The sequence below is a fragment of the Mytilus galloprovincialis genome, chromosome 5, assembly GCF_965363235.1.
Source record: "Mytilus galloprovincialis chromosome 5, xbMytGall1.hap1.1, whole genome shotgun sequence".
Taxonomy (NCBI): domain Eukaryota; kingdom Metazoa; phylum Mollusca; class Bivalvia; order Mytilida; family Mytilidae; genus Mytilus; species Mytilus galloprovincialis.
In genome coordinates this window covers 33,394,034-33,413,083 of record NC_134842.1, presented here as the reverse complement: position 1 = coordinate 33,413,083, position 19,050 = coordinate 33,394,034, and the positions used below count along the sequence as shown (strand labels likewise).

Below are 19,050 nucleotides of genomic sequence, written 5' to 3'. Positions count from 1 at the left end.
CTGCGCCCTGCGGAGCATCTGGTTGTTGGATGTATTTATATTTGTTTCAATCTGTTGAGTTAATCCTTTTTCAGCTAATTTTAATAGTTCATTCTCGTGTTAGGGAGATGGTTGGGACCCACTAACATGTTTAACCTGCAACATTCTGTATGTATGTATGCATGTCCCAGGTCAAGAGCCTGTAATTCAGTGGTTGTTGTTTACTGAAATGTTACATAAATTCGGCTGTAAGTTTTCTAGTTTGAATTGGTTAAGATTTGTCATTTCAGTGCCATTTATAGCTGATTATGCAGTATGGGTTTTGCTCATTGTTGAAGGTTATACTGTGACTTATTGTAGTTAATTTCTGTGTCATTTGGTCTCATTGGCAATTATACTATATCATTTTTTTTGTATTTTGTTAAATTTTATATTGGAACAGTGTTTCGAGATGATTTTCTTTCTTAAAATAGCCATCTAGCTTAAAACAAGTGACAACTGGTCATTTTGTTCTTCCCATGAAATCATTAAAATTCAAAATGCCATACCCATAGCAACGGGGGTGCGATCTGGCAAGCTGGATTTACATTGTAAAGGCATTCATGTTATATCAACACATGATCACTTATAATATTTATTTTCTGTTGTTTTTGAAAATCACATAAAACAAATGCTTTGTTCCACATAAAACGAGTTTACAATATCAATTCATTTAAAATCTAATTGAACCTTTCTCTCAATACAATACAAAAGACATATTTTTGTTATATCAAACCTGTGAGACAAGTAAAAATTGGATCTAACAAAGCATTTATAATAGAATAATAGCATTTAATGTATCAACTATACAGGGCTTCATAATTTTCTACTTTTGCAGAAATTATACACATTTAATTGATGTTTTCACCACAAAATGAATCTTTAGAAAATTGCATTAAAAATAAAAAACAAAATTGTGTTAATGTATGTTGTTTGTTAACTATGAAAAAAACATTTTAATAAAATTATGAAGCCCTGACCTAAAAATTAAGTTCACAATATGACAAAATAGTGTAAAATTTCCAAAAATAGCAACTTTCTTTTTCATACAACCCTTTCGCACTTCAACTTTCTATAAATAGCATCTCTCCTTTTGAGCAGCATCTATTTTATTACATTGTGATCCAAGTAAGAATATAAATAATATACAACCCTGGCTTAAGAATGCTTCAAATTAACACTGTATTTCCAATTCAATAAATAACATGATTTTTAGTATGTTAAATATCCACATAATTTATAGGATGACACATTTTACAGAGTTAAATGGTAAAATATACAGCTTTTAATTTTTCTCCAAATGAACAATTCTTTTCTATAGCGATGACAAATCCAAAGCTTTCTTAAGGATGACGTGTGCAGTCCTATCGTAATATCAGATCAATCACCATGACAACAGAGCAGCTAACAATGTGGCATCAACCATGTATATAAATTGTACCAAAAGGCATTCCGCTATTATTATAATAGAGGGAGCAGATATAAAATGAGCCATATTATGCTAAATGGAGTAAATTTAAATATTGGCATTCTCTGAATGTCCAACCAATCAAAAGTCTTCCCCATCTGCAAGGTTTGTCAGCTACTTTGTTTGGATAAAAACTTCACATGAAATAGTCAGACTAAGTTCAGACACTCATTATAAATCATCATCGTCATCAGGGAGGGCTACATCTTGTGCTGTCTGCAATGAAAAATAATTATGAATTTAACTACATGTACATTTATATCTAAAATCTAGCTGTCTCTAGTTGGCAACTAAAAAAAAAGATGATGCTCAGCATCTAAAAAGTTTCATTTCAATATATATACAATATTACAGGGGTCAAAATTAACTTATGAAGGCCAGGGCTACTAGACTTGAAAATCAGTTAGCCCAGACAAAAAGTCAGTAGCCCACATAAGTTTACTATCACCGGTGAAGCCCGCAAAGCGGGCTGAACTTCCTAGGGGGGTTTGGTGGCATCCCCCCCCCCCCCCCCTGAAAATTTTGAAATTTTAGACTCAAAATCCTGCATTCTGAGCATACCTGGAGGTGATTTAGATGCCTGGCAAAAAGTTATTTTTTTCTTATCTTTGTTGTTGACTTCAATCAAATTTCATTAAAATAAAAATCATTATTTGCAAAATGGGAATCTTCATGCCCTGTGTACAAGATTTTTTTTTACATATCTTTTAAAGACAACTTAAGAATTCTCTGTTCTGGAATAAATGTAGATGATAGATAAATTCTCTGTTCTGGAATAAATGTAGATGATAGATAAATTCTCTGTTCTGGAATAAATGTAGATGATAGATGAAATATATCATTTTATTTCTATAATAATCTAATTTATTAAATATCTTGGTCGATTCATTTTGCGTATTAAACTACGTACATTTGTAAACAAATGACCCCACTTTTTTCTCGACTATTTCACATATTCCAAAAGCATTGTCTTAACTTGATATCTCCTCTTATTTTCTTTTTTTTTTTGTAAACTGTTCAGTTAGGCCAGACTTTTTTTATTATCTGTTTAACGAGATCCGCCGAGTCCACCTTTCCCGATTTTAGAATAAAAATAAAAGTACTGCTTCTTACTTTTATTATTATTTTTCCCGCCGACTGTTACGAAATCCTCAGAAAAAAATAAAATGTGTTGTTCACGATACTCGCTTTCAGTCAATTTCGTTATCGGTAATATTTAATTTTTACCAAGTCAATGAAACAGCAATTTTCATTTAAAAGTAAAGAAATTCAAGGCATAAACGATATATTTTCTTCTAAAAGATTTTTAAGCTGGTGGCATGTTTTTCATACTTGTTACACGAGAGCGTACATCAAATCATTCTAACTTTCGGCAAAATCAGTTATTACTTCATCAGAACTTGATGAAATTAGCCTAAAGTAAACTTGTCATCCATGTATTGCATTAGAAACGTCATATTCCTTTCCAAATAGCGTATCAAACATCGTTTATTTTTGTAAATTTTTCTTCGTCCGACATTTAAATTTGTAGAACTACGGATCGGAATCGGGACCGCTATGACCGAAATCCGGATTCTTGCGATAATGACTACAGACGCATGAATGGCACTGCTGACAGACAAAAATTGATCCCAAAAGGGAAATTTACGCATTCCACACGCATTAACATACTTTTGGTTAGATCTTCTTGATTAATGTATATATTTCCATGTATAAGCATTGTTTCAATTTATAGGTTAAAGTTGCTTAACTCTGGGACTATTACACCAGAGACATATATACACATGTGTATATATATGTCTCTGCATACACTAAGAGGTTCCTGGCTGGGTGACTGGTATATACATATATAGTGTATATGCAGCGAGGTTGATATATTTGAGTGGTGCCATGGATCTATATTAGTGGAAATACAGAATCAAAACATAGTTTTTATGTTTATATTAATAGAAGGGTTAACCAGAGACATATATAAACTATATGTATTTATATTTCTCTGGGTTAATATACTGGTCTGTTCTCATTTCATTGTTCTTGTATTTTGATAAATTCTATAAAAAAAAAAAAAAAAAAAAAAAAAGTCACTTATAATGGTTTTATTTTTATTTTTTAAATAGTGTCGACTGGGGACCAATTTTGCACTTTTATTTTTTTTTTTTTATTCGCCCCCTCGACCCTAATTTTTTACAAATTTTCTCGTTAAACAGATAAAATAAAAAGTCTGGCCTTAGTAAGGAACATAAATCATTTTTAACTATAAATGTTTTTTATTGTGGTCTACTTTCGTTTTTGACCTTCATTCTCTGTACACCACGTGGGCTTTAAAATGTAACTACAAAAGGTACTGTTTTCCAGATTCTTAACAGCATTATATAAATCATACTTTCTTTGATTTGACTGATATTACTTCATGACATGCTATTGTCATCTTCCCTGACTTTCTTGGCTTTCTTGAGGCCAAAACCGTGATTGCTTCATATTGTTAATGACCATCGGAACACCTCTCTTGTTATCCTTGCAAACATACGATACATTCAGACTTTAAATAGATGACCAATCAGTGACCTGAATTAACGTGAACTATATTTAGTCACAGGTAAACACTGATTTGACATCCTTGTCTATCGCGACCGTGACTTTGATGCAATACATTTTAAAAAGATTTTTCTTTTTGAATTTAAATTTTTGTCCGTAAAGTAGCCAGTACTTGGAGTCACGGTAAATGGCGGATTTCAGTCAGTCAAGAAATTGTTTTTAATTCGCCACCTGGGCTACCACAACTGAGTAAAAAGATCGCCCAGGGCAATTTATGGTCGCCATTGGCGACTCGGCGACCGTTAATTTTTTTCCCTGTATAATTCACAACCTGTGTTAAATAAGGATTCATATTTCAAAATGATTTGGTTGACCTCAAACCTTACAATTTTGGCTTCCTTTTTTAAGGGTGCATAATGACACGCATTTCTTCTGAATGTATTGGTTTTTAATGTTTTTGAAATTTTCTTTAAATACATGTCATATGTTAATCAGCTGATGTTAATAGTGAGAGATTTGCCAGCAGTTGTATGCCAATATCCAAGTGTCTTTCAATATATTTGGACAATTGTTTTTTATGCTTACCTTTAATTCTTGTTCATATTGGAAGGCCAAGTTTGGGTCCATCTGGATTTCTGGTGGAGCTAAGGCTGGCATAGCTACAAATTCTAAGTTAGCATCACCACACAATTTTCTTGCAAGCCACAAGAAAGGTTTTTCAAAATTGTAGTTACTCTTGGCACTTATGTCATAATACTGAAAATAAATAAAAATGTTCATTTTCAATGAAATCTTAGAAACAAATTTTTTGATGGTCACAAGATGATAGTGCAACTATGGTATATAGAAATCAACACTTTTAGATATTATAACTTGAATGAACTAGATATCATTGAGATGGGAGCCATCTCTGTGGGCCCCGCTGTGAATAATGTGCATTAAAAAATTGTATCTTTACCATAGGACATGGGTTTGTCAACTGAAATCAAAGTTTTTGACCTTGACCTTTGACCTATGAAGTTGTAAATAAATTATGACACACCCTTTGGTGTTGGTTTATAAACATGTCAAGTATAAACTTTGAAATGATAAAGGTTCTCAAGATATAGAGCGGACACGATCTTTACCATAGGACATGGGTTGTCAACTGAAACCAAAGTTTTTGACCTTGACCTTTGACCTAGGAAGTTGCACATAAATTATGACACACCCTTTGGTGTTGGTTTATATACATGTCAAGTATAAACTTTGAAATGATAACGGTTCTCAAGATATAGAGCGGACACAATCTTTACCATAGGACATGGGGTTGTCAACTGAAACCAAAGTTTTTGACCTTGAACTATGCCCTAGGCAGTCGTTCATAAATTATGACACACCCTCTGGTGTTGGTTCATATACATGTCAAGTATAAACTTTGAAATCACAACGGTTCTCAAGATATAGAGCGGACACGATCTTCACCACAGGACACAGGGTTGTCAACTGAAACCAAAGTTTTTTGACCTTGACCTTTGACCTAGGAAGTTGTACATACATCATGACACGCCCTCTGGTGGTGGTTAATAAACATGTAAAGTATAAAGTATGAAATCATAATGGTTCTCTAGATATGGAGCGGACACAAAGTGTTACGGACGGACGGACAGACGGACGGACAGACTGATCACTATAGGCGACCGCCTTTGGCGGGACCCTAATAATATTAAACAATATGAAAAATATTCAAACAAGATGTATCATTTTTTTTTTTTTAGAAATATGTTTGAAGGATTTGTTTTTCTCAATACAGAATGTGTACTAGTCATGGTCTACTTCATGGTTACCACATATGGTGTGGCACCTGCCTACCCTTTTGTAGCAACCAAGATTAACAAGTGTTTGGTAGGGTTCAATTGCTGATTGTATAGGTTGTTTTGTGGTGTTTCAAGGAGTGTTGTCTTCTTAATTGAAGTTGATTTTTTTAATACGGTATAGGTAAAGGTTTTTGTTCTCTTTCAATTACTAAATTTTGATGGAGTCTTTCTGTTGATGAATATTGGAAAAATACAAGACAAAAAAAAGTTGATGCCCATTCAATAAATTCAAAGATTGTCATAAAATTCAAGTAGTTATCTTTCAGATTCAAAAAGAAGCTTCATATGCATCAAGACTTTAGTCAATTTAAAATTACTTAATTTGTTCCCTTCAACTTATTTTTGAAGTTGAAAATATATCAAAACTTTGGCAACTCTATTGTCTCCCCTTCTTTAATAAATACCTGTAAGTTCTTCTTTCTGTGGAATACAATTGCTTTGGCTTTGACCTTTCGGTCTTTGATGTCTACTTTGTTACCACACAACACAATAGGAATGTTCTCACACACTCGTACCAAATCTCGATGCCAGTTGGGAACATTTTTGTATGTTACTCGAGATGTTACATCAAACATGATGATGGCACATTGACCTGAAAACAATTAAATACATATATGTTAAGACAAAATTGATCAGACAATTTCACAAAATAAACAAAACATTTAAAATAAGTAAAAAGATTTATCAAAAAATTTCACAATTCATGCGCATATAATTACAGTCTTCAGATGTATTTGGAACTATGACCATTGAATACTGCTTCATCCTAGTTGGTAAGAAAAAACTTAAGATTGAGTTCCAATCGTTCCATCTTCCATAAATCTAACTAGCTGCAAGTAACTGCAAGTACTTTCAGATATAAAGCACATGTATTTTTGGTTTTTTGGATGTATAAGTACACATCCAATATCCACCTGAAGAGCTAAGCCTTTTTCAACTGGTGTCAAAAGTTTGTTCTTGTGTTGTTCTGCTAGACCACTGTCCAAGGTTTGGGGAGGGTGTTTTACCATGGCACACTATTTACATGTCTGTCCCAAGTCAGCAGCCTGTACATGTAGATCAGAGTTCTCGCTAAGGATTTTTGAAGGTGAGTCCAGGGACTCGTCATTTTTAGCCATGATGAGTCCAACGGAAAGAAGAAAATATTTTATTGCAATATAATGTAATACTTTAGTCTCCATTTCCTAATAGAGCAATGAAATGACATTCAATTCAGATCACTTTTAAACTTTTGCTCTAAAATGATGATATTTGTGTTTAACTGTGTTCAGTTTATACAAAATGTTTCAATCTTGATGCATCTGTGGACTCACCAGTTTTGAAAATGGTGAGTCCAGACAGATTTTGATGAGTCCAGGCAGGGATGGGGTAATTAAAAATGTAATGGTAATTAAGTGTAATGCATTACAATTTTCCATGTAATTGAATGTAATGTGTAATTGAGCATTTTTTTAATTACATGTAATGGTAATTTAATTAATTACATTGAAAAAAGCATGTAATGCTCAATTACTTTTGAATTACATTTCAATTACATGTACTTTTATGGTGTTACAGTTAAGGATTTGTGTTTTATAATATAAATTGTAAAATTATATATATTTTTCAAATATTAATATCAATGCTTTTTTAATATATGAAGTCTGTAATTTTTTCTTAAGTTTTTATATATTTTATTTGACCTACAGATCTTTAACTAAATAGATTGATAAGTAATAAACACCTTCTTAAACACAAACAATAAAATGTGTCACTGTGAAACATCTTTCTGAGACAGTTCATTTAGAATTTAAAATCACTGCATACAATCATTTTGTCAAATTAGTATACACAAAAGGATTATAGAAATAAAAATTAACAGCTATAAAAACAAACAGCAATTAATCAGATTAAAATGTCCAGGGGCAAAGGCACTATTACAGATATTTTATCTAATTAGCAAAATATTGCTAATATTGAGACATTATATACATTGTTTGTACTAAAAATTATTTCAATATTGTGACAAGCACTTTTTTATATTTTTAAAGTAAAATAAAAAAAAAATATTTTAAATTCATTTATAATTTCCTTATTCATATTATGTTTAATTCAAATGAGTTCATTTCTGAGATGTCAAAATACCCCTTGATGTACTGGCAAGTTAATAGGAACAAATTCCCTCTCCTATCAATATAATGATCTTCTAATCAAAAAACTTCCATGTCCTGATCAAACAATATCTTGTACCATATTAGCTCCTGTCGAAAGACTATTTACAATTGCTGTTTTCAGACCAGAGAGATTCAGAATAATTGACAAAACATTAAAATATCTATATTAAATGATTATCAAATGCAACGCTTAAACTCTGCTTACATGAAAATTTTACACATGCATTATATAAACATGTAAATTACTGTTAAAAAATATCATGATGAAATGTAATGTGTAATTTAATTAATTACTTTAGTAAAGTAATTGTAATTTAATTAATTACATTTCAAAAACTGTGTAATGTGTAATTAGCGTAATTGACCATTTTTGCAATGTAATGTGTAATTTAATTAATTACATTCCAATGTAATTGACCCCAAGTCTGAGTCCAGGACTCATGGACTCGCCTTAGTGAGAACCCTGGTAGATCAGTTCTTGTTGTTTCTGGTCTGTCACATTTGTTTTTCATATTAATTGTTTTGTTACAAATTAAGCCGATAGTTTTCTCAATTGAACAATTTCACATCTTCATGTCAGGGACTTTATACCCGACCAAAAGGTATGTTTTTTCTTCATTGTTGAAGGCTGTACAGTTGCCTATAATTGCTTACATCCACTTGATTTGAACTTTGGTGGATAGTTGTCGCATAGGCAATCATACCACATATCCTTATTTTTGTATTCATTCAAAACCAATGAAATTGAAAATTGAAACTGAACATGCAAACTTTTATTATTGATGAATTGTAATTTTCAAGCAGATTCGTAATTCAAATTGTACCGTGTTTGAAGTCTTACCTTGGATATAATACCCATCTCTCAAACCACCATATTTTTCTTGCCCTGCTGTATCCCATACATTGAACACCATTTCTCCTCTGTTTGTGTGAAATTTTAACGGATGGACTTCTACTCCTAATGTGGCTGTAATCAAAAGAAAATATCTAATATGAAATAATTAACAATTTTTAAAGTTCTGTGGCTGAAGGGGTAAATTATCAGTTTCATTGATTTTTATGCAATAAAGAAAATATCTAAAATCTTTTGGTTTAACCACAAAATGTTAACAGACTGATTTTATTGGCCATCTTATACGTGTAAATGTAATACTTTGGATGTGTGAACATAAATGAACTATAGACATGTGGGAAGGGTGGAGCCTTCAAACTCATTTTATCCCAGCACATTACAAATGTGCCCAACATTCAGTGGGTATAATTTGTTGCTGTATATCACATTAGTTTTTAGTTCATTATTTTGTACATAAATCAGGCCATTAGTTTTCTCGTTTGAATTGTTTTATATTTGTCATTTCAGGGCCTTTTATAGCTGACGATGGGGTTTTGCTCATTGTTGAAAAATGAAGTGACCTGGAATTATTAATTTCTATTTCATTTGGTCTTTTGTGGAGTCGTCTCATTGGCAAGCATACCACATCTTATTTTTATATTTTCACTTTGATCATACATCTTCATTCAGGGAATGGCTAAAAGCAGTTTAAATTATATGTTTTACACAAACATTTGAAAATATCTATCATACAACATACCAACATATCTCTTTTCAAATTCACCAGTCAAATGTCTTTTTACAAATGTGGTTTTACCAACACCTCCATCTCCAACCAGAACAAGCTGCAAGTATAAATGTATTGAAATTAAGTTTAAAAGAAAATAAAGACATGTAGCTGTTCTACCCCTAACACTTTCTGTACAAGTAATTAAGATTGATTGAAGACAGTAATAAATTATAAATTGTAGATTTCTTCCAATAAACAGTTTGTACATGTACAAGGCCAAATAAAAATATATGTGTGGTTCCAGTAACCCTACCTTCCCTACTTTTTCGCCTCAAAAGTAGCCTACCCTAAAGATTTTATTGTCTTTTTTCATTAAGCACTGTTAAAGTCAGAATGTTGCTCCCATAGACTCAATGTAAAAAAAAAAACATAAAATAAAAACAAATCCCTACCTACCTACCCTAACTTCTTTTCAGATGTAACTGGAACCACACATACTTTTTTATTTGGCCTCAGAATCAAACATATAAATCTATTTACTAATCTTATACAATAAAACCTTGTGTGTATTTGAACTAGATTTTCTTGAATTTTCATTATTCCACACAGAAAAGTTACATGATGGATGCCTAAATGTGGTTCTATCTTACAATGAACATGACATTTTTTTCTTTATAGAATAGAATATTTTTACAAGAAAAGCAGTATTTTTTCCGCTGCTTACACATTTTGGAATGTTCTTTCAATTGTGTTTCAGCATCCTTATATTTGTCATACATGCATCTTAACATGCACATGTCGAATAATTCAAACTGTCATACATGTAGGATTGCCTATGATTTCTTGTCCACTTCATTTGAACTTGGATGGATAGTTGTCTCATTGGCAATCATCTTTTTATTTTTGTATAGCTTGATATTCACCTTTCTATCAAATAAAGGACACAACTTACCTTAAAGGTAGGTGCTGCTGTTTCTGTCATGTTTGTTTAATTTCTAAAATAGAATAAAAAGGTAATTCATACATTGATAATTCAGTTGTATATTGAACTAATTTAAAAACACATTATAAACATACATTTAGGTAATGAGCAGTACAGAAGATCGAGTTTATATAATGACCATATGGCAATTGTTAAGTGTTAATCATGTTGACAGTTGTTAATCTTGGATCTCACCAAATTGTCAAATCTGCATGCCTTTTGATGTTTTGATAATGAAAATTGTTCACGTGCTTTTAAATACTCTGGCCTGCTTTTAATGAAAAATCTTAGAACTGAAATTTACACCAAATCATGAACAATGCAGTTTACTTAGATTAACGCAGGCCTGCATAACAATATTTAATCCAGAGATGGTAGTAGCACATTAGTTTGATAAACTTGGATGACTATCAAGATAACTGAGAATTCACTTACTTTAACAAAATCAGTTTCCCCCACAACTTTTATGAACACCTAAGATGACCAGCAAGTTATTTTACTATCAATATTGTTGCATGTATAGGTATACTGTACATGTATGTATGTATGTATGTGCGTTGTGCAATATTTCTTTGAAAGTCAGTTTGAACCAGTTCTTTCCAAGATATAATTTTAAAATAGATATGATTTAATCTGCCATCATGACTGTCAAATATGAGTCTGAGTTGTTTATATTAAAAATACATCATTATAGAAAACTATTTTCTATTCTAAGACTCTAAATCTGTATATCACTGTCTAGATCAATCAAGCTGTAAACACTAAACTGAAAGGAGATTCTGTCATCTCGACTCGAGAGGACCTTGACATTCAACATATTTAAGTGCTGATGAACTGTGTGGCATTACAAATTAATCATTACGATCTGTAGGTTCGCAGCATTAATCAACAATGACAATACAAGCTCTATTAATACATAGTACATATTACCAGATTACATCTAAGTTTCTTGTTTGTTTGCGCTTCAACAATGTTTGAGGCGACATTTCTTACTATAAAATTATACAAGTGTCTCTAAAACAATAACAAAAAAAATATTGAAAAGCTGGTCATTAACTGTTTGCTTACAACTCTATGGAATAAATCCAGTGTGTAATTGTAAGTTTATTCTATGTATTTACATATATTCTGAAATTACACCACCATAAAATTCCGCCAAATAAATGAATTTGACGCATTATTATTTATTTATTCTAGAAGTGACTGTGGAAGTCTGATCGTTATTAACTTCAGGTTGTCATACGCAATTAGTTTTGTATGATGAATATTTAGTTTCAATACTAACAGGAATTTTATATCTCTTTCCAGTCAACTTTACAAGTTGAAGAATGACAAAGACGATCAGGTATATTGTTTGTGGTAACGAGTTGAAATGGAATTAATAAAAAATGAAGTGATAAAACATTAAAACATGCTGTTTGCTATACAAATAATTCATCAAAGGTGTAATTGAAATGATTTCTTTCATAGGATGACAGACGATTTTACCTGCTATGTCCCTCTACAGTCAAGAAATGGCGCAAGAGATTTACCGGAAGGGGGGTTTAAACTGGTTTTGGCGGGTATTTGCCGGCACTTTAGATTATATAAACTACCAAAAATAGAGCTTATGCGATGGAAGATTTCTGTCCTTTGAAATATCTTTGAAAATTTAAATTCAACAACAAATATTATTTACCCGCTAAATAAAATCATTAAGTGCGACACAGCCGGAAGAAGGAAACCCCGCATGAACTTGCGCACTTGCTAGTGTTATGATGGTAGACGATATTAAAATTGTATCGATTTTCTTATGTATCATCGGAATTTGGAAGTAACATGTAACAATACATATAAAGACTACAGTGATCTTAATGAGTTGATGAAAATAGTATACACTTAAGTTGAAAAATGACCAAAGATCGTCTTGCGGCTTTAAAAGCGGTAAGAATTTAGCCGGCCAAGTTGGGACTGAGTCTGAGTTAACACTGATTTCTTACACCCCTCCCCCTTTAGTTGTTATTGCTTTAAATGTTTAACAGGCATTGACCATGCATGTAAATTAAACCAGTATTAATAGTAAAATTCGGCAATAATGGACAAAGAAAAATGGGGAATCTGACACTGTGACAGACATGTAACTGCAATATATTATTTATATTTACCAGCATGTTTATTGTTCCAGCATTATTGTATATGGCCTTCTTTTGCCTTAGCAGTGGCGGATCCAGGGGGTTCCGGGGGTTGGAACCCCCTTTTTTTTGGCCGATCAATGCATTTGAATGGGGACACATAGTTGGAACACCCCCCCCCCCCCCCCCCCCTTTGTCCTGGGTTGGGAACCCCCCTTTTTTTTAAAATGGCTGGATCCGCCACTGCTTGGAGTGCGAATCCTAATAGGTCTATTCTTAACAAATCTTTAACCTAACCAGAATGTAAAAAAAACTTAGCTTCCTGTAAACTGAACACAAAATTTATGTTGCACACTGCCTATAAAACCAATAGACTAAAAGTAGGCCTATTAATATAATCACTAGAGTGCCTGAGTCAAATTATTTACACTTTACTACAGATTTCGACTCATAATCTGGAAGAAGACACCCTTATCTGTATTGACTGGTGGAAAACATTCTGATCATAACAGTGATTTTGTTTGCCTTAAATTACTGGAGAATAAAGGCTTTTTCCCCTTGAGAATAATCCCAATTTGAAAAAAAAAAAATGGCTTCAAATTATTCCCAAAAAGACACCTTTTTTCCCACACAATGCAGTCTCAGTAGTAATTGTGCATGAATACAAACTGAAAAACAGTCTTTTAATCATTTTTAATGCATAAAATGACTATATGTTCAGATTTGAGAGTCTATTTATGTATTATCACTTACAATAAGGGGTTTTACTTCAAATTCATGGTTCATTATAAATTTCTCAATTTAAGAAAAATGACGCATATTTTCCCAATAAAAAAGGGTAGAGGTACAACATGTAGTTTTGAAAAAAGCCAACAATATCACTGTCATAACCCTACATTAGTTACTGCATTGTTCAACTACTCTTTTTTATAACGCTCCATTATTATTGTACATAATGTATCTGAATTTTCCTGTATAGAGCTTGCAACTTACTACAGGAATCGGAGGAAGCTTGACTTTTTCACCAACTTGTCTACTCATATTTTCCAATTTTGATAAAATCCTGTTGAAAAGGGTTGAGTTGGTAGGAGTAAATTTAAAAGGATTTAATCCATATTAGTTTAGTGAGGCATGCTGGTAAACATAAGGGCTGATAGTTTTAGAAAGTGGGGTGAATTAGTAAACAAAAATGGGGCGATTTGGCCATGTTGGCAGTGGGGCCAGTTGTCTTGATTCCATCTAGGAGATTTTGCCTTCTTGGTGGTAATGTTAGAAGTGTTTAAAATTGTAGGTAAATACAAATACTAATTTGGCACAGATTACTTTACATACAAATGTATCCATACATACAAATAAGGCCATAAAAAAGAATAGGTTTGTTTGCCCAAACGCTACCTACCCAGAAAAAAGCTGCCTACTCAAATTCTTTTATTGTCCTGATTTGAAAAAGTTTTTTTTTAATCAGATAGGCATGAAGACTAATAAACACTCGATACTGCAATTTCTCTTTTTGAAAAAAAAAGAAAGAAAATGCCTTCCTACCTACCCACCGTCTCAACCTTTGGGTAGGGTTTGGGCAACCAAAATATTTTTAATTGTGGCCTAAATTAAAATTATTCTACTGACAAACATGACATATGACTGACAAACTTATATTTCCTGCACATACATTGTATACAGGACAATTATTAGTTGAATAAATTGAGATGTGTGGTACATGTAACTAAATGAGTGTAAATCAGCACTAAACACAAATATATAAAAACTTATTTATGGCATTTTAGGATCTACAACAAAAGACAGTTTTCTGTACAATACAATACAATGTAGTACATGCATGTACAAATATATATATATGTCAAGCTTTAATTGCCTGAGTAGAAATACATTTGTACATACATTGTATGTATGTTAAAAAAATACAAATATATGTGTTAAGGGTTTCCTTTACTGATTTTAATTTTGTGTTGGCACTCAATATTAGGCAGTGTTCCAGCTAGGCCGTTTTCAGAGGGCGCGGCGCCCGCCCTTTCCCGAGTGCCGCCCTGTGCCCTTTTTACAGTTTCCAGGGCGCCCTGCCTTTTTTGAAGATCGATTGTATATTAATTTGTTCGTATTGATATGATACGCTAATTACTAAATTTTACCTGGGGAAAAGTTTATAACTTTGTTTACGACCCCAAGCTAATCAACGGTTACAACTGGTGTCATAATCTGTTGTTATAGGTAATCCGTTTATCGGATGGGTCATTAATGATCATCAACATTAATTCATTCAAATAGAATCGGTCAGTCGGCAATGTATCTTTGAAGAAATGTGCATACAACAACTTGGGCACAATTTGCAATGTTTACCGCAGTTTCATGGAGGAAAAGTAATGACAGAAAGTTGAAAACCATAATAAACTCGTTGAAGACATTGTTTTACTTGTTTTCCGTGAAATAAACAGAAAATAATCAGACGTATTTGTCATTAACTGCCCTCATTTTTGATACGAAAATAACAAAATCGGCCACCATATTGTGATCCTATTTACATTATATTTACGTACTGTTTATAATCCTCCAAAGAAGGAGCACACCCGAATAAAGAAAGATAACTCAATCTGATTTTTTCCTAGCATTGAGTAACCCATTTACATATTCTAAAATATGTCTACATACTTCTTTTTAAGAAAATATATGTTTAGGTATTTTGAGTTATGGGAAAAGTTAAAGAGGGTCTTAGTAGCAGTGTTGGTAGGGTGCCTTGGTCATCTTTTTCTGTATTCTTTATTTTTGATACAATTTTTCACTGTTGCTATATATCCTAACATTGTGCATTTACTTAGCACAGCTGTTTTGTGTTGTATTGCCATTAAGCACAGCAGGGGTAGAAAGGTGAAACTGGTAAAATGTGCCAGACCATAGAAACAGAATGAAACAGGTCACCTTTCAAAGCTGCATACTGCATATAAAGCTCAACTGTGCCAAGCAATGATCTAAAAACTTGTGTGACAAGCTGCTTGACAAGTTTTTCAGCCTAAAAAGTAGAAAGATAGAGTTCTATATGGGCTAATGATGTTGTTCTTGTATAACCTGTGATTCAACGAATAAACACAATGTTTGATTAATATCTTTTATTAAAACATGCCCTTTTCATATTATCATATCACGCCTTAAATGCCCTTTTTCAGGATTGGCGCCCTGCCCTTTTGAAATCCTAGCTGGAACACTGTTAGGGTCAGTAAACATGGTTACTAAAGGAAACCCTCAACACATATATATATATATATATATATATATATATATATTCATGCCTGCGGAGAACGCTGATTAATGGATAAATGTTGATGTACCAAATTAATACGAAAATATACAATGTATTGTACATGCAGATTAGCCACATGAATTGTTTCTTTGATTCACAATAGAAATTAATTTGTTTATGCAGTCTGGGTCCTGAGCCACAAGTCTAATGCCCCAGACTAGTAAAGTTTATTCAGACTTGTAAGTTTTTATGTTCAGACACACAAGAAAAATGTTGGATATTGGTTTTTGAACTAGAAGTCGTCGGTAAATGGAAAGATTTCATTGCAGTCTGATGCTGATCACTATATATAATATAAATACACTCAAACCATACCAAATTATATGAAAATGTTAATGTAGTTGTTTGTCTTGTTTTAGGCACAGAGTGATGATGATGACGCAGACGATGTGGCTGTCAATGTTGACAGTGGAGGTTTCATGGACATGTTCTTTGAACAGGTATAAACTTTCACATTTATTTATTTAAAAATATTTCTTTTTAGCATTTATTGCTCAGACTCTAAGTATGATTTTATTGCCACATAAACAGTAAGCATGTTGAGGTGGCCACACTGTAGCAGTGTATCCCAAACTCCATCTGACCGACAAAATGTCAGACAAAAAATCATTCGGTCAGACAGAACTTTTAAGATTTTTTGGTTGAATATATAGAAGAAAAATTTGAATTTGTCTTTTGGTGAGACAAACCCTAAAACAGTTTGGCACAGACTGCTGGTGTATTTAGAAAAACAAACCTCAAACATTTCAACATTTTTATAAACATAATGTAAAATCACTAAGTGTTGAACCTTCACCTTAAACAATTTCAAATGGCATGATTCACAATGGTATCAGAAACTGAAAGCTGCAAAAAAGTATGATCAATATATACACATCTAACATTGTTGGGTTGATGTTAAGACGAGTTGTATATACATAATGTACACAGCCATGTATCACCATCACTGCTGGTGATCCGATGGATAAATCTATTGTAGAGTTGTCACTGGCTCAGACGTACATATGCAAAAATGTATATACAACATCTTAAAATTTTCAAAACACTTTTATAATTGAAATCATTTATTGCTGCTTTATATGGGTTACTGCCCCTAACGAAAATACCAATTTATGAATGTAATGCTTAAATTAACTTCTTCCAGCAGTTCTTTGTTAATGGTAATATCAATATGGTATACATAAAAAAGAGACTTCTTTAAGCCTGCAGATAACATATTGCTGTTGTAATTTCTCAATTTTAAATATATTGAGTTTTCATAGGATACTGGTTCTGTCAAAACCAGAATAAATGTTTTTAGTCCTGTAAAATAAGAAAAATTATGGGACCAAATTTAAAAGTTAAACAACATTTGAGACAGAGAATTAAATGTCCTTTGAAATTTTGTTCCTACAAGTTACTGTTGATATTTTACTGGATTGGTAACACCAAAGAATTGAAGGGATAATTCACAGTATGTCTATTTTGTTTAATATTTCAGCTCTGTTTGTTTATAAATTTTATATTAAAATTTGTAGGTGGAGGAGATCCGGGGGATGATCGATAAAATATCAGCTAATGTGGAAGATGTGAAGAAAAAACATAGTATGATTTTAATGGCACCACAAAATGATGATAGTAAGTTATCAAACACACTTTTTACAAATATACAAACTTAATTACAAAGTGTGTAGCAATTATTTCCCTAAATTAGTATACATGATTGTTTGAGGGTCAGCTGAAGCCCAGCTCCATGTGTGAGATTTTTATGCCATGTTGAAGACCCATTGGTGGCCTTCAGCAGTTTTATGCTCTTTGTTTGGGTTGTCTGGTTGACACATTTCCCGTTTCCATTTTTGATTTCTAATTGTGAGCTCAACTATCAAAAAATATTATTTCATATATAATTTGATACATGTAAATGTGTATAATGCAAAGAAAATGAGCTAGAAATTGTGGTAAAGATCTAATGGTGATAAAAGTGTTTAATATTGATGCCCTTTGATAGCGCATGATTTCTTATACCTACGTCTATGACAGTAAAGAGGCATCATGTTTTATGGTCTATGTGTGTCTGTTGGTTTTTCCCATATCATTGTAAATGATCAGCAGTGTATATACCAAATAAAACTGCTATTGTGGAAACTTCAATGAAGTTTGTTAAGATAACTGATAATGGTGGTTCACATCTTGATTTGTGACATAATTAAAAGCTTTCATGTCTCAAAATCTCAATTCAATAACTTGATGAGGGGAAAACCTCAGAATGTTGTGGTGTAAATTGTAAAACCTATAGTATAATTCTGGAGCTCGGTCATATTTAATGGTGAATTCCCCAAATATTCAGGAGCTTGGTCATATTGGTGGGGAAAGCCCACAATATTCAGGAGCTTGGTCATATTGGTGGAAGCCCAAAATATTTAGGATCTTGGACATTTATAAGAAAATATTTCACTCTATTACGTAAAAAAAATGTCCAGGTAAAAACACAATTTGTAAAATCTTATCTGGAGCTCTAAAATACATGTACATGCAGTGTTTACCAAATTATTTGCAAATGAGTGGTTCCCTCAACATAGAAATGCAATAGCGGGAGTTGTTATGGAGTCCTTTTAGACAAATATTCTTGTGTTTTAATTTCCAAACACAATTTTTTCCTTTACAACATATGTATTCTGTTGTTTGTGGATATTTGTGGCAAATCTAATGCTATCATCTCAAAGGTATTTGATATCATCACCAAAGTAGTGGAGATCAACACTTTATTTCTGATTTGTTTTATGAAATTTAGAAAATTTACTCCTCTTATGAAATATGTATACATTGTTTAAAGCCTGATTGTTTCAGCAAATTGTACATATAAGTTCAATTTTCATTAAATAGAAACATTACATTGAGATGTAAGTTTGACAATGAATGTGTTTGGACATTAGCGCTTATGTCTTTTTCAAAACTTGACCATGCATGCCATACCAGCCAATTGTCACTATTTGCAGGGGATTTCCCCCATGAGGCTACAAATAGAAATTTTAAAAAAGCAATTTTGTCCACAATTTAAAATGAAACAATCAATTAA

At 32.4% G+C, this 19,050-nt stretch overlaps 2 protein-coding genes across 6 annotated transcripts in view; one reads left to right on the top strand and one right to left on the bottom strand.

The window, feature by feature from the left end:
• Positions 1–600: 600 nt before the first annotated feature.
• LOC143075653 (GTP-binding nuclear protein Ran) lies at positions 601–12,296 on the bottom strand. Of its 3 annotated transcripts, none has more exons than XM_076251164.1 (7): positions 12,253–12,296; positions 10,545–10,587; positions 9,623–9,707; positions 8,872–8,997; positions 6,282–6,469; positions 4,607–4,777; positions 601–1,702 (listed from the first exon to the last, which is right to left on the bottom strand). In XM_076251164.1, exons 2-7 carry the CDS (start codon positions 10,572–10,574, stop codon positions 1,658–1,660), a joined length of 645 nt encoding a protein of 214 aa, XP_076107279.1. In that variant the 5' UTR covers positions 10,575–10,587; positions 12,253–12,296; the 3' UTR covers positions 601–1,657. The 3 variants fall into 3 exon arrangements, with proteins under 3 accessions (XP_076107279.1, XP_076107277.1, XP_076107278.1); XM_076251162.1 differs by lacking the exon at positions 12,253–12,296 and adding an exon at positions 12,063–12,181; XM_076251163.1 differs by lacking the exon at positions 12,253–12,296 and adding an exon at positions 11,010–11,034.
• A 22-nt stretch (positions 12,297–12,318) lies between these two features.
• Positions 12,319–19,050, top strand: part of LOC143075652 (syntaxin) — a 41,553-nt gene continuing 34,821 nt past the window's right edge. For all 3 annotated transcript variants that reach the window (XM_076251161.1, XM_076251160.1, XM_076251159.1), the window contains exons 1-3: positions 12,319–12,497; positions 16,355–16,435; positions 17,513–17,612. In XM_076251161.1, the coding sequence (XP_076107276.1) occupies positions 12,465–12,497; positions 16,355–16,435; positions 17,513–17,612 (214 nt within the window). In that variant the 5' untranslated portion in view covers positions 12,319–12,464. The remainder of the gene's footprint in view (positions 12,498–16,354; positions 16,436–17,512; positions 17,613–19,050) is intronic.

Excerpts from the sequence above, each read along its gene's own strand:
- LOC143075653 (XM_076251164.1), bottom strand. The coding sequence starts at position 10,574 with ATGACAGAAACAGCAGCACCTACCTTTAAG. Across the intron at positions 8,998-9,622 it reads ATTTGAAAAGAGATATGTTG|CCACATTAGGAGTAGAAGTC; the intron begins GTATGTTGTATG and ends TTTTGATTACAG. Across the intron at positions 1,703-4,606 it reads AATATGAACAAGAATTAAAG|ACAGCACAAGATGTAGCCCT; the intron begins GTAAGCATAAAA and ends TTTTCATTGCAG.